This window comes from Macaca thibetana, chromosome 13 (assembly GCF_024542745.1).
Source record: "Macaca thibetana thibetana isolate TM-01 chromosome 13, ASM2454274v1, whole genome shotgun sequence".
Classification (NCBI taxonomy): Eukaryota; Metazoa; Chordata; class Mammalia; order Primates; family Cercopithecidae; genus Macaca; species Macaca thibetana.
In genome coordinates this window covers 80,328,666-80,355,015 of record NC_065590.1, presented here as the reverse complement: position 1 = coordinate 80,355,015, position 26,350 = coordinate 80,328,666, and the positions used below count along the sequence as shown (strand labels likewise).

Genomic DNA, 26,350 nt, shown 5'->3' with positions numbered 1-26,350 from the left:
TCCCAGTCTCCTTCCTGGTCTTGTCTTCATCTTGATGCTCTCCTATGCTGTGGCCTCTCAGGGTCCTATTCCAGAGTGTCTCTTCCTCTTACCCATCCTCTCCCCCTACATAATCTGTTACTGACGACTCCCATTTAGACCTGCAGCCCAGCCACCAGCCACCTCTGTGCACCTCCCTACTAGACATTGTGCATTGGATGCCCCAAAAGCCCAACTTAACACGCTCCTTGTCCTCCATACAACCCCACTCCCCTTCCAAGGATACCTCCTGCAGGTAACCCATCCACCCAAGCCAGGCCTACTTGCTAAAGACCAGGGACTCCTAAGGGATACAGCCAGAACCCAAATCCAGGTCTGTCAGGCTCCAGAGTTCAGGCTTCTCCCACCATTGCCCCTGCCTCCATGCACCATCGGAGAATTGAACTGCATTTCTAACCAACTGAATAATGCAAATGTCACTCTGAGCCCCAAACCAAACTCAACATGCCCTGGGACCCCTTCCCATTTTGTGACTGTGCTGGACTTCTGCCTGGACCCCTTTGTTGACCATCCCTAACCCCTGGGCTCCCAGCCCCTCAGCTCTTCCAGAGTGCTTTATCTGCCCCAGCTCCTGGTTCAGAGTGGGTCCATTACAATGGCATGGAAACTTCAGCCAAGCCCTGTCACTGCCTGTCTGGTTGACTCTGCAGTGCATTTTCCAAATGGTTTTCCTAAGCCTCACCTTGGCTCAGACCAACACTCATGATTTCCCCCAAAACCTTCCATCTGGGATTTTGGCTTTATTTCCTGTTCTACTAAGAAGTCTGGGACAAAGGGCCTGCACTTCCTCCGCTCTCCTCCCAGTCTCCTCTGATCACCTCCATCTTTAGCCACCCCTCTCCTGAATGAATGGGAGGAAGGTCCCTCTAGCCTAATAGATGAGAATATCAGCCCTCAGTTTCCTCATCTGAACAATGAGGATAATATTGGCCCCATTTGGGGGAGAATTAAACTGGCACAGGAAGTACTTCATGATGTTAATTATTAGCAATTTTTATCAACACTTGAATGTCTCTTAATCATCTCTGTCTCCATGTGTCTAAAAATTCCCTTCCCCCTAAATTTGATTTTCCCTCTCCTGATGCCATTTTTTCAGCCACCCAAGCATAAAACCTCCCCCGTTATTTATTTTCACCTCCTCGTCTGTCATCAAAGCTTACTGCTTCTTCCAAGAAACATGAATCACATATGTCTCTTCCAACCCAGCCTCCAGTCAGGTCCATCATCCCAACACTGCCCTCGAGCTTGCACGCTACGGCCAGAGTGATGTTGCGAAGTCTGATGTTCATACTCTTCCTCTGCCCAGAGCCTGCTTGTGGCTGCACGTGGCTTACAGCAGAGATCAAGTGCATCCCAGCTCCCCCGACAGCCTCCCGTCCTGGGCCAGACATGTCCAGGGATGGCAGTGTGGCCCGACTCCTCTCTGTAAATGTGCTCCTAAACCCCACACTCCCTAAACTCCCTCGCTACCACCACCTCCACTTGTCACACAAGGTGACAAACTTTGCCGATGCAATGGAATCAGTTTAATCAAAGTCCCCAGTTTGGTCTTAATCAGACCTGCCTCAGCCGGAACCTCAGCCTGTTCTCTGTCTTCCTGCTGTGCCTCTGACTTTGCTATGCCGTTTGCTACCCCGGAGCATCCTGGCCTGGTCCTGGTCAAATCATGCCTACCCACTGCTCACAGCCTTTCTATCATAACATGACCTTTCCTTCCACTGGGCTGCTTTTGCACTTGCTGCTCTCCATCATCATCGAGGAATACTATCTCTTGCTGCCTTGTAGTCTCATAGTATTTTGAAGTCATTCCTAGTCATTCCTATTAACACTGAACTTTTCTCCTTTCCTGTTTGCCAGTTGGACTCTAAGCTCCTTAAGATGCTTACATTTCTTCTTCTGGAGCGTCTGATACACATAATAGAGGGCACACAGTGTACGTATTAGTGCTACCTACAAATTATGCTTCTTGTTCCTCAGGAATATTTACTGGGCTCCTGCTATGTGCAGGCACTGGGTTAGGTGCCTTATATGCCGTATGTCATTTAATTCTCATAGTAACTCCATGAGAGAAGTATTACTATCTCTGTTTTACAAAGGGAGAAATGGAGCTCAAGGAGATTAAGTAACTTGCTGAAGATCTTACAACTAATAAGTGATGGAGCTGGAATTTAAACCTAGATCTGCCTGCCTGAATGTCTGATTCTTGTCAGGATACTATAGTATTAATGTGCTTTAAGTGGCAGGCAGATTCAGTATGAGAATTTTTGTTTTTCAAAATATATTGTGGATCGAATGTTGCCTGTTTCCTCTGTAGAAAATTGAAAGAACGAAGTGTGAGTTTTAGATACGATAACATTTAGAGTGACAGCAAAGTAAGGTCAGGAAGTGGGACCATGCCCTGAATGATGTGGTAAAGGCTGTAGACCCAGAAGGTAGGAGTGGAAAGTAAAAGGAAGTTTAGGAGTGCAATCAATTACAAAGGTGCAATTTAGGGAAAACCTGTCAGCTTCAGGATGAGCTCAACAGGCTGCAAATTATCAGTCAAGATAAGGCCTGAGGGCTGTATGTAGCCAAAGGGACAGAGAGTGGGGCCTCAGAGAACAAATTATGCATCTCTCGGATGCCCTGGATGAGGCTGTTTTCTTAAGGAGTATCTGACAGAAGGTGCTGGGGTTGGGTGTGGGGTTGGGGGTGGCACAAAGAGGATGGAGTGGGGTCAGCATGCAAGCTGCCTGGAAGGGGATCATCAGAGAAATGGTCAAGTGGTCAAGTGTCCTCAGCAACCCCCAACCCATGTGAATTAGCTGAGTTGACAATGAAGCCCAGTGTAAGGCCATTAAGAGCCTGATTCCCCTACATCAGGCCAGCATAGGTGATAAGCTGATGGCTGGACTGGCCACATAATTTGCAGGGCCCAGTGCAAAAGGAAAATATGAGACTCCTTGTTTAAAAATTGTTAAGAATTTCCAGATGGTGACAGCAGAACATTAAAACAAGCACAGAATGGCCGGGCTCAGTGGCTCACGCCTGTAATCCCAGCACTTTGAGAGGCTGAGGCAGGCAGATCACCTGAGATCAGGAGTTCGAGACCAGCCTGGCCAACATGGTGAAATCCCGTCTTTACTACAAACACAAAAAATTAGCCAGGAATGGTGGCACACACCTGTAGTTCCAGCTATTGGGGAGGCTGGGGCACGAGAATCGCTTGAACCCGAGAGGCAGAGGTTTCAGTAGCCAAGATCACGCCACTGCACTCCAGCAGCCTGGGAGACAGAGCGAGAGTCTGTCTCAAAAAAAAAAAAAAAAAAAAAAAAGCAAGCGCAGAGCCCTTCTAAATGTAGGGCCTTGTGCAGCTGCACGGGCGACAAGCCCATGGAGCTGGGCCTGGATGGTGGGCTTGTGATTCAGAATGGGAAAGGTGTTTCCTGCATGCCAGGCATGGTTCCAGGTACCATACATGCATCATCTCGCTTGATGAAATGCTTGGACCCATTATGGGGGTTGCTCACATCCCATGGTGATGTTCAAAGCTTGCTTTCCAGATGGCCAATAAGTAGCCAAGAGAATGCTGAAGGCGAAGGAAGTTACCATGAGCAATAGAGAAACTATTGAGCTGGTTATTTTTTTGTTTCTCTTGTACTTCGGGAGGATGTGAATAAAAGATGGAAGATAATTTTAATGTGAAAAGAAAAGGAAGTGGTTCAGCAATTCCAAGAGAGGCAGATCCATCTGAACAAATGATAGCTTTTCCAGCAGCATTAAGAGCTGCAGACATGTTTGCGTTGCGCTTACCAGTTTACAGAGCACATCCACTCGTCATTTGATTCTCAGTGCAGTGTCGTTCCCTCTATAAAGATTGAGTTGGCCTTAATCTATATACATCCCAGTAGTAGCAGATCCTGCTTTTCTGATTCCAGTCGCCTCCTCAAACATACACCCTTTTTCCTTGCATATTTTCATATGAAGATATGCTCTAGGAAGTCTCTTCCCATTCCTTAATGAAAAACTCCATGAATTGACTGTAGCCCAAGTGCCTTCTCAATAGCAGAGCACAAAGCTTGTAACTTGACCAACTGGTTCTTGGCCTTGAAGCAAGAGGACCAAATCTTGTGGGCAGGGTTGCTGGGAAGCAATTGCTGCAGGAAATTCAGCAAAACACATTGGAGCGGCAGGGCAGTCCTGTAGAAGATGGTGAGAGAGTGGCTCTTCAAACGTCTTTCTCCTGATAAAGCTGGAAGTGACCAACACATTGTTCTCTCCAACGCTGTGATGTCAACAAATGAATCTTATCTGAAGGGCCACAAGTATCTGAAATGTCTTTCCAACTTGCTGAGCAGTTCCCTAGTCAATATGGATACCCCCCATGTGCCCCGCGGTGGTCTGATGAACTTCTGAAGTATAAAGATGGCGTTTATAAAAGGTTTAGGCTGAGTTCTAGTACAGGTTCCTGCGCCTTGTCAAGTGTATGCCTGGAAACTGTGTCATAAAATGGATTACCATTAAATATATTGGGTTTTCTTAGGGAACAGATGAGCATCAAATAAATCCAACTTTACCCAGCAGTATGTTATAAATGTCAAAAACAAAATAATAGTGACCCTTTGAAATAGTAAAGTGATGTTTTGTGTTCTTCCAAATATATATAATGGTGCCGTGTCTGTTGGTTAAACAAATGATCCTAATGTCTCTGTTAATTTAATAGTGAGAGATGTCAGGATAAAAACAAATTTCCACCTACATAATGGGAAATGCTTGGCTGGACAGATATTTTTTAAACGTTTATATTTTTAAAAATAAGGGCTTGAGTTGATAAATGGGCACTTTTGGTCAGCCACCAGGCTCAAGGAGGCTGTTGTGCAATCAGCTGTTCCATGATCAGGTCTGGAGTAGTTGGAGATGAGGATGTTCTACAAAGCTGCAATTCTGCTTCCTGGCAGTGTCCACCTGTAATGTGGTCTCTGCTCACGTGCGTGCAAGAATGCTCAAGCACTGTGTGAAGTTGTAAATGTCCATGAACTTGGAAATGCATTCATACATGGAGGCATGTTTATATAATAAATCAATTAAAAGGAATGAAATAAATCTACGTAAATAAATCTTAAAGATAATATTGAGTACATGAAAGCAAGTTGCAAAAGAATATAGACATTACGATAGATACTATTTGTATAATTTTTTATTGTATACATTTTGTATAAATTTGTAAGTGTTATGTGTTTATGTAGTAAAAGCATAAAAACATAGATGGGAGGAATGTATGCCATCTTCAGGGAAGAGAGGGATGGGAATAGGATGGAGGGCTTTAGCTGTATCAGAAATATTTCATTTCATTTTCTTTAAAAAGAGCATCTGAGGTAAACATGGCAAAAATGTTAACATCTGTTATTTATTTTTTTTTTTTTTGAAACGGAGTCTCACGCTGTCGCCCAGGCTAGAGTGCAGTGGCGCGATCTCGGCTCACTGCAAGCTCCGCCTCCCGGGTTCACGCCATTCTCCTGCCTCAGCCTCCTGAGTAGCTGGGACTACAGGCGCCCGCCACCGCGCCCGGCTAATTTTTTGTATTTTTAGTAGAGACGGGGTTTCACTGTGGTCTCGATCTCCTGACCTTGTGATCCGCCCACCTCGGCCTCCCGAAGTGCTGGGATTACAGGCGTGAGCCACCGCGCCCGGCCAACATCTGTTAATTTTGAGTAGTGGATATATGGGTATATGTTTTATTATTTTCTATATTTTTACTCTGAAATATTTCATAACTTTAAAATATTTTAAACACATTAAGAATGGCTAACTAAAATTTTAAATATTGCAGTTTTAACTTCCTCCAAATTTATTTTTAAGTGTACATTATAAAACTTATATTCTGTTAAATTTTGGAAAAGTTGAAAAAAATAAATTCCTCAGAATCTCATCACTCAAAAATAACCATTGTTGGCCAGGCGTGGTGGCTCATATCCATAACCGCAGCATTTGGGGAGACCAAGGCAGGCAGATCACTTGAGGTCAAGAGCTCAAGACCAGTCTGGCTAACATGGTGAAACACCATCTCTACTAAAAATACAAAATTAGCCGGGCATTATGGCAGGTGCCTGTAATAGCTACTCAGGAGGCTGAGGCAAGAGAATCGCTTGAACTTGGGAGGCAGAAGTTGCAGGAACTGAGATTGCACCACTGCACTCCAGCCTGGGCCACAGAGCAAGACTCTGTCTCAAACAAACAAACAAACCATTGTTAATATTTTGGTCTATTTCCTTGCATTTTTATTCCTCGTGTGGGGAGTATGTGTGTTTGAACATGGTTCCAAGCATTTTGAATCAAGCCTTTTTCACTCATTATAGTATAAAACTTTTTCCATGTTATGACAGGCTTCGTGAACATCATTTTTATTGACTTCCATTAAAGATCTTCTGAAACGTACTTAACCAACACCATTTTTTGCATAAAAACAGTCATGAGCATTCAACAATCACATGTTCTTAAACATCATCCTTTTGAAAGCCTCGGGAACAGGACTGAGCTGGGCACTGCTGCCGATTTCTACAAGGCTGTTTTGTGGGGGATGACACTAAACAGTTCTGTCACATCTGTGATATCACTTTCCTGTGAAAACAGAGCTTGTCAGCATTCATCCTTGGGTCGGAATGGTACATATTCAAAAAGCCAACTCTATGTATGTCTTGCCTAAGAGGAAACAAGTGCTTGAACATCAGTGTGTGGTGTGGGCTTGCGAGCCTGCAGCTGGGGGAGAGTTTGCTGATCCAATGAAACTCTTGTTTCGAGGCCTGGGGTAGCAGCGGTAAAAATTATTCCAAACACTTATATGCATGCCTCTCCCAGCTTGTAGATGCTCTCACATCCATTGCCACCTGACCCTCTGGGACCCCTGAGAAGTAAGGTGCATGTCAGGGGGCACATGGCTGCTCCTAGATTACAACCAATATGTGAGAAAGTCAAGACTACCTCCTATGCTTCCAACTCCTTCCTGAACTCTTTTCAGTTCCTGTCCTTAGACACAGGCGAAAGGAGCCTCTTCCCAGGGCTCTGGACTTCAGGGTCCTGCTTGGGCCCTCCAACAACTTGTACCCCTACCCCATAGGTCTGGGAATTGTGTCTACCCAGACCCCACTCACCCATTCCTAAACTACACTCTGGGTCCCTGGAATTCCCTGAGAAACAGCCCTGAGCATTCCAGAGCCTACGAAAACCCGAATGTCTCCTCCTGGGGGACAGACCACCAATGTGTGCATACTGGGCCCAAGGACAGCATTTTGCAGGAGTTGGACAGAGCTTAGGTCTGCAGGCTGCAGGATCAATTCAGGATAGGGGAGTGTGGGCTGGGGGCAGGCACAGAGGCTGAGGCCAACAATCCCTGAAGTATAGTTCAGAATTTTAGGGACCTTGAGGATTCTAAGGTCCTGGGCCTTTTGGCCTTTATGAAGATATATTTGACAGAGTAGGAGAATAGAGTATATTCTATGTAGTGTTTTTTTAGCTTGATCTAGCTTTCGAGTGTTTAGAGAATCAGCACATGATCCTCCTTTTCTCCTCTTGCCCTGGGACCTTCATTATGAGGACTGGTCCTGGCTCTTTCATCTCACTGTGCCGTTTCCAGGTTCCTCTTCTCCTATCCAAGCCTGCAGAGGTACTGGGGGGCTGCAAAGGAATGCAATCTAGAGCCACAGAAAAATGAAACAAGTTAGTGTGTAAAACCCCAATATACACCCCCATGTGCATGTGTAAAAGCAAGAGATGCATTTCAGGACAAAATAGAGTACAACCACCTGCTGTGAGGATGAATCAGCCTGGCACGATCCAGCAAAATCGGAAATAGAAGCCTGCTAGTAAAGCTACAATCTGCACTGCTCTCCTCTTTCTCCCGGTTCCTCTGCCGCCCCCATCACAGCTCTTGCAGGTACCACAGAACTACCACCCTCTGTTGGTTGCTTTAAGCTATGCAAGAAGTCAAACCACCGAGTTCCCCAGGACAACTGGGAACTTTCTCACTGGCCCAGCCTGCGTCATGGAACATCAAGGTTGTAAGAGTTTTAATTTTAATTGCTGTTGGGCTGCTGAGCTAATTTTTTTCAGTCCCTTATCCCCCAGCAATATTTTTGATTTGTGATCAAGGATTTAACTGAATAGAGAAGCATGAAACCACTAAGACAATTTCATGGAGCTCTTTTTCTCCCCTACAGAAAACAGAGATAAACACCTAAATTCCGACTGGGTGCAGGGGCTCATGCCTGCAGTCCCAGCACTTTGCGGGGCCAAGGTGGGAGGATCACTTGAGGCAAGGAGTTCCAAGACCAGCCTGGGCAACGTAGGGAAACCCTGTTTCTACAAAGAATAGATATACACATTTTTTTTTTTTAATAAGCCGGACAAGGTGGCACACAACTGCGATGCTGGCTACTCAGGAGGCCAAGGCGGGAGGATCGCTTGAGCCCAGGAGTTTGAGGCTGCAGTGTGCTATGACTGCACCACTATACTCCAGCCTGGGCAACAGAATGAGACCCAGTCTCAAACAAAAACAAAAACCGAAGTTCTGAGTAACTAAACACACATGTTAGGACATTTTACCACATCTGTTCCATAGTGATGTTTTACTTAACCTTCACAACTGCCCAACAAGGAAGCCACCCTTTGTGTAGGTAAAGACTGTGCATCCAGAGAAGTTAAGTAACCTGACTGGGGTTATTCCAACCACAAGGGAACAGAGCAGGGACTTGAACTTGGAGCTGTGAAGCACTATAAGGACTCAAACCATTTTGAGTCACTTTGAGTCACTTTGTGTTACTTTGTGTTAGAGCCCTCACAAAGACTGTCATGTTATGGGGCTCTCTCTCAATTATTTTATTTATTTATTTATTTATTTATTTATTTGAGACAGAGTTTCACCCTTGTCGCCCAGGCTGGAGTGCAATGAGGCAATCTTGGCTCACTGCAACCTCTGCCTCCCAAGTTCAAGCAATTCTCCTGCCTCAGCCTCCCAAGTAGCTGTGATCACAGGCACCCACCATCACACCTGGCTAATTTTTGTATTTTTGTAGAGATGGAGTTTCATCACATTGGCCAGGCTCATCTTGAACTCTTGACCTCAGGTGATTCATCTGCCTCAGCCTCCCAAAGTGCCAGGATTACAGGTGTGAACCACCGCGCCCACTCTCACGTATTTTAATTTTATTTTAAGTTTTGTTTGGGAACAACACATTAGCCTGAAATAGCTTTTGATCAATGCTAGTTTTGGAAGTTCACAGAAGTCCCCTGATAAAATTCACTTTTAAAAAGTTGAGAGGGTGGAATCTCTAATACAGATTTAGTCATTTTTCCTGGGGGTTCACTCTAGGATTGTGAGTGAGGCTTTCTAACAATTTCTTTTTAAAGTGGTATCTTGTGGAGTTGTGAATAGGATCAGTTTTCACTGATAAATCACACATGCATCTAAAAACTGCCAGTCTCAACCAAGATAGATGAAAATGAAGCCCCTGTGCTTAGAAAAACTGAAGACAAAGACCCTGAGGTTGAAGATGCATGCAAAATATTTGAACAGACTTGCTTCATGAAATTTGAGAGAATAAAACAAAACAGTATATCCAAATTAGCACTTTATATATCATGGTTCAAGTATACGTGTGTAACTAAGTAAATGATGTAAACAGGCATTTGATTATGGCATCAATATTACGTTATTATATGATATGGCACTATATTATGTTATATATTACATACAGACATTTGATCATGACATCTATAGAGTCAATTGGCTAAAAATCGTTTAGGGAGAGAATCTCTCATTGGGAAGATAGGCCTTAGGCCTGGTGACCCACGGCGTGGGTTTTTCCAGCGTGCCAAGCTGAAACCCTGGCTGAGGAAGAAGCAGGTCTGGGGACCCATGGTCATGATGAAGGTCACACTGGCTCCTGCGCCTCCACACAGCTCTTTATAGTTTCCCAAACCTCGCTGCCCTTGGTCCTCACAGCCTCTTGTGAGGCAGGGCCTGTCTTTGAATGGACCGTGAGGACCATGTCTCACCACATCGTGGACTTGGGGGCAGGCAGGGCTGTGACGAGACTGCCTTTTCCCGTCTTCCTAGGCAGCGCTCGTCGGAGGCACCACTATGATCATTGGCCACGTCCTGCCCGACAAGGAGACCTCCCTCGTGGACGCTTATGAGAAATGCCGGGGTCTGGCCGACCCCAAGGTCTGCTGTGACTACGCCCTCCACGTGGGGATCACCTGGTGGGCACCCAAGGTAACAGTGCTGGTGGGATCCCAGAAGAAGGCACGAGTGGTCTTGTAGGCAGCGGGGCGGGTTGGGATGCAGTGCCTCCTGTTTATGTGGGGCACCCCTCCCACTACCATCCTAGCTCCCCACAATGCCGAAAGAAAACACACTTGGGATTCCATAAGGCGAGCAGGTGGGCCTGTCCTGCTTAACTTAATGAGCTGTTTTCCGGCAGGCACAGAGAGGCCAAGGCCAGAGCCCAGGCCTTGGGGACGCAGTTTCCTTGCTCTAACCATGAGGCTCCTATTGTCTCGTGTGAACGTGGGGTGCCACCGACAGGTCATGGGTGGTGCTGCTGAGCAGTGGCCTGAGCAGGGCTCAGGTGCAGAGGGTCATATGCCATATCCCGTGTGTACTGACAGTCCACTGCACTGCGCTGAGGTCTCCGAACTGAGGCTCCCGTCCTGCCTCAGCACTGCCTGGAATGAATGGACAGTGGTACGCTTTTTTCCTACTGGGGGCCCAGCTCCTGTTCCGAGAAGCATCGAGGCTGTCCTGGTCTGTGACTGAGGCTGGCACCCCCTGAACCTTTTTCACTTCAGCCTCTGTGCCTCCTTTGTGTCTGTGCCCCTGGCCTCTGGCTTTCCTGTCCTCCCCCTGCCCAGGTCCCAGTGTCAGAGTCCAGTGTCCTCTCCCCGGATTCCCACTTTCTTGCTCTTCCTGATCTACAGGCATTTGGATTTGGCCTTGTTTCCGGGGTTTTTCTGCTTATTTGTCCAGGGTAGCAGTCTGGATAGTCATTCTTTCATCAATTATTTATTAAGCCCCATGTACCAGTACTTTGGTGGGTGCCGCAGAATCATAAAAATAATAAGTATTAGTTTTACCAACTTAGGAACTGCCTCTTCATTTTCCGTTAAAACCCCACTTGTAACTGCTGCTAATCAGAGTGTATATTCAGGGCAGCTTGAATCTGTGCTCCCAGGTAGCCATCCTCAAGCTTTCAGCTCGAATAAACTCTGTTCTTAATCATAAAAAAAAAAAAAAAAAAGAAGAAGAAGAAGTTTTACAAAGTTCTTCAGGTGTAGGCCCTGGTATAAAGGGCCTAACACTCTTCTGAGATGATAATCTAAAGCCTCAGTATATTCCTGCCCTCGAGTCTTAGCCTTGAGTTGGGGGCTCACCCGGTTTCTTCATTATTTCTGACCTGGCACTTATAGAAGACCTCCTCTTGGTTCTGGGCCAGAGGTGCAGATCACGCTGGATGTCAGCCATTCCTTATCTCAAACAGGGGTCTCCTTTTTGGACACCCTCCTGGGTGAAGGGCCTCTACCTCCAAGCCACTCTCTACTTCCCCTGGAGCTGGCCTGGAATAGAGGGTCTGTTCAGGTTCCCCGCAGCACAGAAGCCAGGCCAACCCTCCCGAATTTCCAAGAGCTTATGGTGACTTTCATGCAGCAGGAATTTAAAATTCTGTTTTATAATAATCAAATAAATGTTTATAATTATAGATGTTAAAAATAGAAAAGAAAGGAAGCACATAATCCAATAACCCCCAACACAATCCCTGTTGTTAAACTTCTTTCTTTCCCGTCTTTTTTCATCCATGCTTTCACAGAGTAGCTATTTTGCATAGGTGTGAGCATTTTCTATTTTGCTGCAAAGTTCATGACCAGCAATATAATGGCCACCTAATATTCTACCAAATGGATGAACCTGAACTTATTTTCCTGTTATCAGGCCAAGGTTGCTTCCATGTTTTTCCTAGTACAAATCACGTTGTTAGGAATATCCTAACTCTCATCACTTTGTTCACGTTTGGCTTGGTTCCTAAATTCAGTTTTCCCAGGGCCTCTGGATTTTTAGCATTAGTGTGCCTTCTTTGTAACACCAGGGAACAGCCCACAGAAATTAAAATTATTATTCCTATGTTTACCATTAAGGCTGGTTTGGAGACAGACATAGGGGACAGACCTAAGTGATAGGAGAAACGTGCCCATAAGGTAGTAACAATGTGGCTCCTAAATTGTGTCATGTTGACAATTTTCACAGTACTTCTGCATCCATCTGCTCAGGTGACCTCACAGCAGCCTGTGGGTGGGAGGAAAGTGAGATAGAGAGGTGTGCGCGGGGGTCAACAGACAGACTGAGCTGAGGCAGGCCCTGCATCTCCCCCATGCTGGGCCGGTGCCTGCCAGTCGGCCTCTTGGGTGTCTGCCCTCACGCAGCATTGCCTTTGCACTTGTTCTTCAGGTGAAAGCAGAAATGGAGACACTGGTGAGGGAGAAGGGTGTCAACTCATTCCAGATGTTCATGACCTACAAGGACCTGTACATGCTTCGAGACAGCGAGCTGTACCAAGTGTTGCACGCTTGCAAGGACATTGGGGCAATCGCCCGTGTCCATGCTGAAAACGGGGAGCTTGTGGCCGAGGCAAGTCTGCAGCCAAGAATGTTGGATGGAGGGACACCAGTGGAGACAGTTCTCAGGGGGTTCCTAACCACCCATCACTGATCCCACAGGTTCAGACAAAATCAGTTGTTAAAGTGTGAGGTGTGGACACCCCAGCTGTCAGATCTTGGTCAGAAAATCCCAAACTTTGCTACTGTCTGTAAAAAACAAATCTCTTTTTATGGTTCAAAAAGGCTTCTAAGTCTTAGGTGATGATGTCTTAATTCTAATGATATGAGATTTACATTCCATTATAGCAGAGAATTTGGAGCACCTCTCAGACATATTTTTAATGAGATTTGATATACAGAATAAATAAGAATCCGCTTTCCATTTGACCTCTTCAGAGGATCTGAGACATTAAAGAGATCAATTCATGGCACCAGGAAGGATAAGCCTCTGGTGCATTCTCCTAGGTCTTGGGGTAAGGGCTAGCCTAGGAGTTGCTGGAAGCTAGAGATTTGTCTCGATTTCCAGAGAGGGAATTCTGAGTTTGAAATCAGTAAAGAGTGCTTGTCTTTGGTGTCCCAGGCCTGTTGCTAGTTATAATAGTTAACTGTATTTTTAAGAGAACAAGATATGTTCAGTCATTATGAAGTGAGAATCAGGAGAGCCCCACTGCATGGGGGGCCTGTGCATGCTCTGCCTTCTTTAGAAGACGAACATTGCAGAAGTGAGAAAAGAAGCAAGCCTATTGAAACAGGCTGTGTCTAGCATATTTCACTGTCCTTTGGGTTCAGTATTTTCTTACACAGTATCTCTGTGATTCTTTCCATTTTCTTTCTCTTGCTGTTATCCAGGGTGCTAAGGAGGCACTAGATTTGGGGATCACAGGTCCAGAAGGAATCGAAATCAGCCGTCCAGAGGAGGTGAGAAACACTTCCTGTGGCCTTTGTCAGCGTCTCTCATGTAGATTGACAGAATCTTCTAGGATGGAGGAGACATCAAACATACAAATTAGCCTGGCACAAGGGCTCACATCTGTAATCCCAACATTTGGGAGGCTGAGGTGGGTGGATGGCTTGAGCCCAGGAATTCAAGATCAGCCTGGGCAACATGATGAAACCCCATCTCTACTAAAAATACAAAAAAATTAGCTGGGTATAGTGGTTCGTGCCTGTAGCCCCAGCTAACTACTTGGGAGACTGAGGCAGGAGGATCACCTGAGCTCGGGAGGTTGAGGCTGCAGTGAGCCGTGATGATGCCACTGCAGTCCAGCCCAGGTGACAGAGTCTATATATATATATATATATATATACACACACACACCCCCCCACACAAACACACACACACATATACATACATATATATACACACACATACACACACATACATACATGTATATATATATATGTGTGTTGCATCATTTTCTCCCTAAGTGAAATTCCCATTTGATTCTGATTTCAAGGATCTGGGGGAGACAATGTCAGCACACCTGGGGTTGCTGTGCCCAAAACTGAATCAAGAGACAAAAGACAGACTGAAAAGGCCTTCAGGTGTTAGAAGAAATTTCAAACTATAAACTCTGCCTTTGGGGGATGACATTCCTTTGAGCATCTGAGGAATACTTTGGACCAGGGGTCACCAAGCCCCAGGTCATGAACCGGTACAGGACCGCAGAGCAGGAGGTGAGCAGTGGGCAAGCTGAGACCCCCTGAGCTCCACCTCCTGTCTGATCAGTGGTGGCCTTAGATTCTCAGAAGTGTGAAGCCTATTGTGAACTGCACTTGCGAGGGATCTAGGTTGCGTCCTCCTTATGAGAATCTAACTAATGCCTGACGATCTGAGGTGGAACAGTTTCTTTCTTTTGTTTTTTGAGACGGAGTCTCACTCTTGTTGCCCAGGCTGGAGTGCAATGGTGCAGTCTCGGCTCACTGCAACCTCTGCCTCCCAGGTTCAAGCGATTCTCGTGCCTCAGCCTCCTAAGTAGCTGGAATTACAGGCATGCATCACCACGCCCAGCTAATTTTGTATATTTAGTAGAGATGGGGTTTCACCATGTTGGTCAGGCTGGTTTTGAACTCCTGACCTCGAGTGATCCACCTGCCTCCGCCTCCCAAAGTGCTGGGATTACAGACATGAGCCACCGTGCCCAGCCCTGAGGTGGAACAGTTTCATCCTGAAACCATCCCTCTCCACTCCCCACCACCACTGCCCCACCCGTGTCCCAGTCCATGGAAATATTTTCTTCCACGAAACTGGTCCCTGGTGCCAAAATGGTTGGGGACTGCCACTTTGGACCCTTTCTACCAGAAACAGGAGACACAGACAAGTCTATGCTCCTCCCCCTCATTACCTGCTGGAATGGTCATTTAAAGCTCTGTTTTCCGCCTGCCCTCTGGCTTTATTCCTGTGCAGTTTTGCATGGCATTGATACAAATCCCCTACAGTCCCCCTGCTAGAGAATTCTGCTCTGGAGGGACCACATTAGACGAATAACGCCTTCCTGCCCTATTACCCTGTTCACTCCTTCTCTACTGTTTTAGAAGAGGGGGAGAAACTTCTCATTTCTTCAAAGCCTAAAATGCAGATGGGTGGTTGGATATGCATGAGGGATTGAGGGGGAGGCCTCCAGGGACAAGGAGCAGGACACAGGATGTGGTGGCACTGCCACTCCTGGAAACCAAGTTGGCCCACAGTGGGTCCGCTGAGGAGTCCGCCTCACTCCCCTGACCTGTGCCTGTCTTTCAGAGCCCTTGAATATAGGTCCTGTTTGGCACTTCTGAATTGGTAGAGAAACACACCAGATTCGACTGAAACACAGAGGGTGTGCCTGTGAGAACAGGAGTGAGCAAGGGGTGGACACACACACTAGACTTTGTTACTTAATACAAGGGAAAGAGCAAGCCTTTGGCTGTGGTCGTAATACCAATAATTATCACCGCCACTATCTATTGGTTAAAGGTGAGGGGGGGGGCCTGGATCTATGCCAGGGGAGATGTTGCTCCCCAAGGGAAATTTGGCAATATCTAGAGATATTTTTGCTTGTCCCAACCTGGGGGACAAGGTGGATGCTACTGGCATCTAGTGAGTAGAAGCCAGGGATACTGCTAAACATCCTACGATGCACAGACACCCCCACCATAAAGAATTACACAACTCGGCTGACTGCAGTGGCTCACACCTGTAATCCCAACACTGGGAGGCTGTGGCCGGAGGATTGCTTGAGCCCAGGAGTTTATGAACAGCCTGGGCAATAGAGGGAGACTCCCCATCTCTATAAAAAATTTTTTTTTTAATTAGCTAAGCGGGCGTGGTGGCTCATGCCTGTAATCCCAGCACTTTGGGAGGCCGAGGCAGGCGGATCATGAGGTCAGGAGATCGAGACCATACTGGCTAACATGGTGAAACCCCATCTCTACTAAAAATACAAAAAATAGCCAGGCATGGTGGCTGGCACCTGTAGTCCCAGCTACTCGGGAGACTGGGGCAGGAGAATGGTGTGAACCTGGGAGCTTGCAGTAAGCCGAGATCACACCACTGCACTCCAGCCTGGGCGACAGAGTGAGACTGTCTCAAAATATAATAATAATAATAATAATAATAATAATAATAATAACAATTAGCCAAGCATGGTAGTGCATGCCTGTAGTCCCAGTTACTCAGCAGTCTGAGGTGGGAGGATCGCTTGAGCCCTAGAGGTGAAGGCTGCAGTGGGCCATGATCATGCCACTGTACTCCAGCCTGGGAGATAGAGTGAGACCCTATCTCAAAAAAAAAAAAAAAATATATATATATATATATATGAATTATACAACTCAAATGCCAATAGTACCATGCACAGAAACCCGAATCTAGGCTAATTTCCAGAGTCAAATCAGCCACTATTTCTCCTTTGCTGCAGTTCTGAGGTGGCTATGGAGAGATGTTGTTTCCTTGTCTTTTAATTAAGCCCCAAGTAGCATCCAGCAAGGACGTGCCTGGTATTCTAAGACCTAGAATTCTCCCTCACTGTGAGCCAGGGTGGTTGGAGGTTGGTGCCTCTGCCCAGGCTTTGCCCCAAGCCAACCCCTGTGGGTGCAATTGCTCCATATGGGTATGCTTGGAGGAGATGGTGAAGTTTGGTTTCCTCCTGTCCTTTGTTTCTAACAGCTGGAAGCTGAAGCCACTCACCGTGTTATCACCATTGCAAACAGGGTAAGTCCCCCGATCTCTACTCTGGGATTAGAAACCAACCTCGGCCAGGCATGGTGGCTCATGCCTGCAATCCCAGCATTTTGGGAGGCCAAGGCAGGTGGATCACCTGAAGTTAAGAGTTTGAGACCAGCCTGGCCAACATGGTGAAACCCCATCTCTACTAAAAATACAAAAATCAGCTGGGCGTGGTGGCGGGCACCTGTAATCCCAGCTACTCAGGAGGCTGAGGCAGGAGAATTGCTTGAACCCAGGAGGCGGAGGTTGCAGTGAGCTAAGATTGCACCAACTGCACTCCAGCCTGGGTGACAGAGCAAGACTCTGTCTCAAAAAAAAAAAAAGAAAAGAAAAGAAAACAACCTCTACAGTGCAGCCCCATTCTGCTCTGGGTGCCAGCACCATGTCTGGCCCACAGGACCCCAAAACTGTTTGCTGACTGAGCGCTGTCATGCCCACCGTCCTGGCATTCACCCTTCTCACCAGCAGCTTTCCATTCCACCCCGCCGAGCCTGCTGAAGCTCAGTTCATTGCTCACATGTAAACTCAGTCCAGCTCCTACACTCTACATCTTCCTAATGTGATAAGCAAACAGAATCAGAATAACTTCTGGGGAAACAGAATTTCCCAATTGCACGTTAGAGCTCTGGCCGCTGGACAAGGACGTTGTTTTATTGTCATGACAATAGTTATTTTATCAATTACTTCCTGATGGAACTTACCCCAGAATAAGGAAAGACCTGAACAACAAAAAGGCAGTTTCTTGCCTTTCAGCTGAAGCATATGCTCAGAGGAGTTAAGCCAGGGACCGTGGTTGCACAGCTTAGTAGAAAAAAAGCTAAACTAATATTACAGTCCAGGTGTCCGTTTGCAAGATCAGCCTTCTCTTGCCTAGACTCTGAACCCTAACCCCCTTGTATTTTGTTCATCTCCAGGGTGCATTCTGTCTACTGATAAGCAGCCTTCAGACAGCAGGCATCGTAATTTTAGATACAGAATACATGACTAACTCTAGGCCATCACGTTTATAAACAGGAAATTAAATTGGAAAAAGAGTCCCCCTCTTTTAAATCACAGTCATGGTTGTCAGATGGGAGAAAATGAGAGGTTCAGACTTGATGGTCTTGAACTTCACAGGCTGGGCTTCCCGGTGGGCTCTGGTGCTGGAGGCTATTCTCTGCCTCCCCCTATCATGCAGTTCCTGCAACCTCACCTTGACTGCCAGCCCTGCATTCCCCGCTTAAGGACAGTCACCTTGAGGGTGGGGTTGAGTGGCGCAGGGGGAGGCACGGGGGCCAGGGCTGACTTTACTAGGGTTGTTCTGATGCTCGTGAAGTTTATAGATCAACCCTCCCTACTTCCCACTGTTTCTTGTGTTTAGACTCACTGTCCAATCTACCTGGTCAACGTGTCCAGTATCTCGGCTGGTGACGTTATCGCAGCTGCTAAGATGCAAGGTGAGTCCGTAGGCTTGGCTGGACAGAGCAGGTCATGTGGAGGGACTGGAGACGGACGGGGCCCATTAGCCGTGCTCACTCCTGGCCCCGGCTCCTGCGCCCAGGACCTCAGCCAGCCCTTCCCTTTCATCTGCCACTGTCTTCCTCGGAGCCGCCCTGTGCTAGCCTGGCTTTAGTCTGCTAGAACGTGGCTTTTTCTTCTGCAAATTTGTATGCGTAACAGCTTTACGGGAGTGTCTGTCACTTCTGGATTTGGTAAAATTTTCCAAGTTTTAAACCCACTCATTAATTAGGGTCTTTTTGGACTCATAGATTTCACTAGCAGTTGCCTTGGCAACAAACAAAATCCTGGACCAGTTTCAGTGGGCATTTCAGGGACTGTTTGGGAAGTCCCTAAAGAAAGAACAGTGTGTGGGCCCAGCTTCCCTTTCTAGCCTCTGGAACCCTGTGTATGAGTCCAAGGGGCACTTGTATGGCTTCTGTTGTGGATCGCCTGGCATTACCTAAAGGCTTGCAGATGCTTGGAGTCCAGCCCCGCCCCAGGTGCCGGTGAGGGCCTGGCAGCAGGAGAAACAAAGTCACAGTCACAGGCCTGGGGATATAGATCAGAAGCAAGGGCCTCCCGGCCTTCAACTATAATAGATTAGAAGCAAGGGCCTCCCGGCCTTCAACTGTATTGCCCTCTAGATCCTGCTGCAAGCCTCTCCCCTCACTGAAGCCCCTTGGAGGTCTCACCTAGACTGTCGCCCCAGCCTGGTGACTGCTCCCACCCGCTTTCTCCCTATCCTCCAGCCCTGCTACAGCCCTCCCTGTCCTACCCCAACCATTCTCTTGAAGCTGCTCACGGCACCTGCCTGTCCAGAAAACAGTCTAGACTGCTCCTTAGCATGGCATTCACAGCCCTGCTTGCCTGTTCACCCACTGTCAAGCTCCATCTGCCAACAGCACCCGGCACAGACCTGTGCTCTGGCCAAACCAGACTCCTCAAAGTGCCGCTTGGTGCTACCAGGCCTCGGTGCCCATGTCCCTCTGTTCTCCTTGCCTAAGTCAGCAGGAGAATAGGGAAGCTCTCTGGGCTTGAACCCAGCTGTCCCCTCAAAAACCCTGTGACCTTGGGCAGGTTCCTTCCTGTCTCTGACCTCAGCTCCTTCACCTGTAAAATGAGAGGCACACACCAGCGATCGCTCAGGTTTGGTGGCTTCCTGGTTATGGTTCTGACCTTTCTTCTTCCAGGGAAGGTTGTGCTGGCTGAGACCACCACTGCACATGCCACGCTGACAGGCTTACACTACTACCACCAGGACTGGTCCCACGCGGCTGCCTACGTCACGGTGCCTCCCCTGAGACTGGACACCAACACCTCCACCTACCTCATGAGCCTGCTGGCCAAGTAAGGCGTTTCAGCAGCACATTGCAGGGATGTGTACATCTTTAGGAAGACGTCATAGAGGGCCCAGGAAACAAATCTGAGCTAGGTTTGATTTCATTGTGCCCACAGGATGATTGTGCTTTTCTTACCTTCTCTGAGCCCATCAGATAATTGCCATCCTATTGAGACTTTATGACCGCTTGATGTGGAGTGAGAGCTTCTGAAGTGTAAGAGTGAAGAGCACATATAGAACTGTGAACAGTGGTTATTCGGAATTTCAAAGGACATTGATCTCTTACTCTAAAGCCCAGTGGGGAGCTGCAGAATGTGGCCTGTGACTTACCCTAGAATGTAGGGGTCCTTTCTGTTTCTTTTCTTCACCTCTCCTCTTCTCGTTGGCTCCCGTGTGCCCCTTGTCTGTACATCCCTCCTTCTGTGGGTTTCTCCTCCTTTCCTTCCCCTTTCCCTTTTTCTTCTGCACTTTCTCCCCCTTCCCCCTCCCCCACACCGTTCCTCCAGATCTCCTTTCTCCAGCTCTTCTCTTTCTGACACTGCTTTTTCCCATGCAGTCCCAACCTAAAGGAAATGGTTTGATGAACAGTCTGAATTCAGCAGGACCCGATCATGAAAGGGTTTTTGTCTTATCCAATAACTGCTTGCAGCTTCTTTCTCTCTCCTATTAACATTTTGGGGGCCGGGCACAGTGGTTCACGCCTGTAATCCCAGCACTTTGGGAGGCCGAGATGGGTGGATCACTTGAGGTCAGGAGTTCAAGACCAGCCTGGCCAAGATGGTGAAACCTTGTCTCTACTGAAAATGCAAAAAATTAGCCGGGCATGGTGGTGGGCATCTGTAATCCCAGCTACTTGGGAGGCTAAGGCAGGAGAATCACTTGAACCCAGGAGGCGGAGGTTGCAGTGAGCTGAGATCATGCCACTGCACTCCAGCCTGTCCAGGGACAGAGCAAGACTCCAACTCAAAAAAAAAAAAAAACTCGGGGAGAAGACGTTGCTTTCTCTTCACTTTTGGATATTAAAGTTCCATCCAGTTTAAGACTCCATCTCCTCCCTTCCTGATCCCCAGCTCAGCTTGGGTTGGGGTAGGAGGATTAGGACAAAAGGTGAGGGGATTCTTCTCCATACCCAGGCATGCATCTCTCCCAGCTCACAGCACTAGCAATGCCTCTATGAACAAGGACCCGCAACTTATGCCTGGCCACCTTCTATAGTATCTGAGGCCTAGAGGAAGCCCACCCAGCCTTTCTGCTCCCTGTGGCTCAGAGGCGGGTCCACAGCCCACAGCCCAGGCAGGTGCCCACTGCTCTCAGCTCTGTTCTCCACAAGTGAACCTCTTGAAGTATGCCCTCCTTGTCTTCAGGGTGAACTGGTGGGGAGAGGGTATGGAAACCCCACTCAACCCAGGAAAGAGGAGGGGAGGGAATGCCAGGACTCTCCATCCTGCCAACCCCTCAGTCTCCCTCCGAGGGTCCTGCTTTCCAGACCTGGGGCAGGGTAGGGCTATGCCTCTTCTAGGATGGTGCAGGGGCAGTGGAGGGAAGCGACCAGCCCCACTGAAGGTGGCTTTCTTAGGTAATAAGGTGCTTGTCTCATCCATGTCCTTAGCTTTCAGTCCTGGTTGCCAACCACTGGAAAACTCCCACTCCCATCCCATTATGTTCACAACCTATAGAGAGTTGGGGTGTGCGGGGCTTTGCCAGTGTGAGTGGAGTGCTGTCGATAGGGGTGTGGGCGAAGGTGGCCTCTGTGGAGGACAGTACGCACCATGGCATGGGGATGGTCATTGTATTCTGTCCCATAGCCTTGGTGGGTGCCAGGTGGTGGCAGCTCTTACAATATTTACATATTTACATTATGTAAATAAACAGGGAGGGTAAAGATGAAGAGAGAAATGCTAGATCAGCTCTTACTCTTAAAAAATGCTTATTTTGGCTGGGCGTGGTGGCTCACACCTGTAATCCCAGCACTTTGGGAGGCAGAAAGAGGCAGATTACCTGAGGTCAGGAGTTTGAGACCAGCCTGGCCAATATGGTAAGACCCCGTCTCTACTAAAAATACAAAAATTAGCTGGGCATGGTGGCTCATGTCTGTAATCCCAGCTACTCCAGAGGCTAAGGCAGGAGAATTGCTGGAACCCAGGAGGCGGAGGTTGCAGTGAGCCGAGATCGCGCCACTGCACTCCAGCCTGGGCAACAAGAGCAAGACTTCATTAAAAAAAAAAAAAAGAAAAAAAGCTTGTTTTGAGACGAATCAACCTCCTTTTCATCAGCAGCAATACAATAAAAGAAACAATTACCAAGACTCCAGTATAATAATGTGGGCTTGGTTCCAAGGTCAAGAATCTTTTGAAACACCCCTGCTTGCTACAAGCAAATTTACTGAAAGAACAAAAAAGATAATAAGTGCCTCAACCCACCCAAATTACAGCACCCAAACCCACACAAATTCAAATAGACTGGGGGGAATAAGTATCATTGAATAATTTAAGTTTTTACATCTAGCTTACTTTGTCAAATGTATTTTAATTATTTAAATTGATTCTATTTATTTAAGTAGAAATGTAGTTTTTGTGTTATGAGAATAGTCTGAATCCCTTTTTAATCAGTGCATATTGTAAATGGGTGCTACTTTATAGGATTTGGAGCATAATTTTAATATTTTAATTATTTATAGAAATTGATGATGACTATAATTTTGCTTTTGTAATACATTATTGGTTATAATTTATATGATGCAAAATACTTGACAGAAAATCCAGACACCAATTATTATTCCCATAAGAAAATATGAGCTATTTCATAATTATCTACTTTAGGATGTGATTTGTGATTTGTTAGGCTGTAAAGGAATAAAAAAAGTTCAATCTATAGATATAACGATTTGTCCTTTATTTAAAACCTGGCTTTTTTTTTTTTTTTTTTTTTTAGAAAGGGTCTGGCTCTGTCACTCAGGCTGGAAAGGAGAGGTACAACCTCCTGAGTAGCTGGGACTACACATGTGCAGCACCACGCCTGACTAGTTTTTCGTTTGTTTGTTTGTTTGTTTGTTTGTTTGTTTGTTTTATGAGCCAGGGTCTCACTCTTTCTCCCAGGCTGGAGTGCAGCCTCCCAAAGTGCTGGGATTACAGGCATGAGCCACCCTGCACCACCGTGCCCAGCCTAATTTTTGTATTTTTTGTATTTTTTCATCATGTTACCCAGGCTGGCCTCAAACTCCTTACCTCAACTGATCCACCCACCTCGGCCTCCCAAAATGCTAGGATTACAGGCGTGAGCCACTGTGCCTGGCCTAAAATCTGGCTTCTTAGAAATTTTTTCATTTGATCATATAAAATTTTAAAGTATTTGGCAAAGCCAGTCATGTTTTAAACTTTAAATGGTTTGGATGGGGGCTTCCTATCTTCCAGATTCAGGGCAGCACTGAGAGAGCTCAGAGGGCCTCCTAGAATGTAACTACCGTCATTCACGGCTGCCTAGTGGGCACCTTTGTGTAGGTGCCCACTTTTTTCAGAAAGCTGGGTGCTCAGGAAGACTTGCTGGTTAAAGAGCAGGAGTTGAGCCTGTTGCTCTCAGGGTCCCTCACCTGCCCTTCATGACTGCAATGGGCATCTTCTGCCCTGAGCCCTGCTCAGGGATCCAGAGGGCCCCTCAGGAGAAAGGAAACCCTAAAGATTCCATTCATCTGTGGGGGCTTCTGCAGGTCCAGAGAGTGTGGGGAGCCTTGGGGCTCTGCGGGAGAATCTCTTGCAAAGAGTCTCTGCAAGGGCCAGAGCAGCCTCTTTGGCCCAGGGAAGAGCGAGCCATCTTCACCGCGGGTTTGGCCAAAGACATTAGTCATTGGGTGGGAACTGAGACTGATGAGCCCTGCCAAGTCCCCTGTGGAGACAGCCCTCTGTAGCTAACTGGCCATTGTCTGAGAGCCTTAAGAATATGCTTCCTCACCAGGTCAGATAATGCTTTCTGCCCCTGGAGTCTCCTGGAGTGGGCATCTTAGATGGCCCACGGGCACTCACAAGGCTCTGGGGCCTCCTACAGAGTACAATGGAACCACTGCCCCTGACCTTCAGGGCACCCGCAGTGTGGTCCCAGCAGTCATCTCCTTCCCCCACCTGACCCCCCTGCTCCAGCCAGGCCTTTCCCTGCCCCCCCAAAGCCATATCCTCCTGAGGTTGCCCTGGCATGGTTTGCGTGGACATTCTCTCTCCTCCGCCCCTCACTGTCTCTGAGCCCTTGGCCTGCAGAGATCTCTGAATCCGGGCAGAGATCTCTGAATCCGGGCCAGTTGCCTGCCTCCCTCACTGGGCAGAGGATCTGCTGCCATGAGCCCTCTCTCCCTGTTCTTCCCTACATCTTCTCTGGCCCAGTAGCCCCTCGAAGGCCTGCCTGTGCCTTAGCCACCCACAGCCTTGGATAGAGGATGGCTTTGTTTTTTCTTCTTTTCAGACAGAGTCTCCCTCTGTCCCCCAGGCTGGAGTGCAGTGGGGCGATCTTGGCTCACTGCAGCCTCTACCTCCCGGGTTCAAGCAATTCTCTGACCTCAGCCTCCGGAGTAGCTGGGATTACAGGCGCCCACCACTACACTCGGCTAATTTTTTTGTATTTTTAGTAGATACAGGGTTTCACCATGTAGCCCAGGCTGATCTCGAACTCGTGGCCTCCAGTGATCCACCTGCCTCAGCCTCCCAAAGTGCTGGGATTACAGGCATGAGCACCTGGCCCAAGGACAGCCTTAATATATGTGTGAGGACCGTAGTCATGAACAGCATTGAGGAAGAACTGAGTGACTTGCATACCACTCTCGGTCTATTAAGTCAGGCTTCTAGCTCGTCCCTCCTTCCCCTTCTGGTCCATTAGAATCCCCACACCCAAGGAAGGCTATGAGTCCAAGTTATTCAACAAAGCTTAACACTGACCTTGCGAATGCTTGTCAGCAGGTGGGGTTGGAGAGCTGATGAGAGGGAATCGGCATACAATTCCATGAGAGTAGAACCACCTCCACCATCTCACTTCAGCTAGACTCTAAGTTCGGCTTTTCTCTGCTTTCTTCACTCTTAAACATTGCCATCCCAAGGATCTCACTGAAGTCACCTGTGACACAGACAGACTGTGCCACACTCATTCTGTGGATGGGTAAACTGAGGTTCACATAGATGAAGTAACTCATGAGAGGCCACATGGCCTAAGCAGCAGAGCTGAACTTGGAGTCAGCTTTGCCTGGTTCCCACACTGAGGATTTTCCCTATATCTATCCCCACCCTCTAGGTTCCTCCCCTCCCCTCCCCTTACTGGTCACCTCTTTTTCTCTACCCAGTGACACTCTGAACATCGTGGCATCAGATCACCGGCCTTTCACCACAAAACAGAAAGCTATGGGCAAGGAAGACTTCACCAAGATCCCACATGGAGTGAGTGGCGTGCAGGACCGCATGAGCGTCATCTGGGAGAGAGGAGTGGTACGATTGCTAGAGCCCCGCCCCGATCAGATCCCTGCCCTAATCCCCGCTTCATCCCCGCTCTAATCCCAGTAAGAGTTTTCGCTCCTCAGATCCTGTCAAAGAATGTTCTTAGAAGGGCTGGTTCAATCCCAGCTCTTTGTTTCACTCAAGAACAAAACACAAAAGGTCTTTCCCCCGATTAGAAAGGTAGTAAGATCTATTATGGAAATTTGGAAAATACAGAAAAGTATAAGAAAAAAAAAATCCCTTTAATTCCATGCCTAAAAATTAAACTACTATTAACATTGTAGTGTATTTCTTTCTAGTTCTGTGCATGTACTGTACTTTTTTTTTTTTTTTTTCCCTTTTTTGCTACGTTGCCCAGGCAGGTCTTGAACTCCTGGGCTCAAGCTATCCTTCCACCTCTGCCTCCCTAAGTGCTGCGATTATAGGTGTGAGCCACCACACCCAGCTACACATTATTTTAATAACTGGCTTCATATTTTTTTTTCTTTTACCAACTGCTATACTAACCAGGATTTTTTTCTTCATATAACACTATACCCTGAGTGTCTCCCTATATCAGTAACAATTCTTTAAAAGCATCTTTCTTCATGGCTGAATGATATTTTCTCCAATGAAAGTACCATACTTTATTTAATCCTTCCCTGATGTTTGGGACTTTTCACTGTTTCTAATTTTTGCACTTACAAATAATGCTGTGGAGAACCTCTTTGTTCATGAGTGTGTGTGTCAGCATTTCTGATTATTATTTCTTTTTTTTTTTTGAGACGGAGTCTCGCTCTGTCGCCCAGGCTGGAGTGCAATGGCGCTATCTCATTTCACTGCAGCCTCCGCCTCCTGGGTTCAAGTGGTTCTCCTGCCTCAGCCTCCCGAGTAGCTGGGACTACAGGCCTGTGCCACTACACCCAGCTAATTTTTGTATTTTTTGTAGAGACGGGGTTTCACCATGTTGGTTAGTCAGGATGATCTCGATCTCTTGACCTCACGATCCGCCCGCCTCAGCCTCCCAAAGTGCTGGGATTACAGGCATGAGCCACCGCGCCAGGCCTCTGATTATTATTTCTGATTATTTCCTTAAGACAGCATCCTAGAAGTGGATTTTTAGGCCAAGGGATATGAACAGTTTTAAGGCTCTTGATTTGATATATTTTGTCTAATTGATTTCAAAAAAGATAAGAACTGGGACTTCATTTGAATACCACCTGT

The 26,350-nt window shown here is 47.2% G+C and overlaps 2 protein-coding genes across 3 annotated transcripts in view; both read left to right on the top strand.

The window, feature by feature from the left end:
• MAPRE3 (microtubule associated protein RP/EB family member 3) overlaps positions 1–26,350 on the top strand; it is a 420,985-nt gene that overhangs the window by 299,367 nt on the left and 95,268 nt on the right. The window lies entirely within an intron of this gene.
• DPYSL5 (dihydropyrimidinase like 5) overlaps positions 1–26,350 on the top strand; it is a 104,655-nt gene that overhangs the window by 67,492 nt on the left and 10,813 nt on the right. For both annotated transcript variants that reach the window (XM_050753800.1, XM_050753801.1), the window contains exons 3-9: positions 10,130–10,288; positions 12,515–12,694; positions 13,513–13,581; positions 16,805–16,849; positions 18,225–18,300; positions 19,534–19,690; positions 24,997–25,138. In XM_050753800.1, the coding sequence (XP_050609757.1) occupies positions 10,130–10,288; positions 12,515–12,694; positions 13,513–13,581; positions 16,805–16,849; positions 18,225–18,300; positions 19,534–19,690; positions 24,997–25,138 (828 nt within the window). The remainder of the gene's footprint in view (positions 1–10,129; positions 10,289–12,514; positions 12,695–13,512; positions 13,582–16,804; positions 16,850–18,224; positions 18,301–19,533; positions 19,691–24,996; positions 25,139–26,350) is intronic.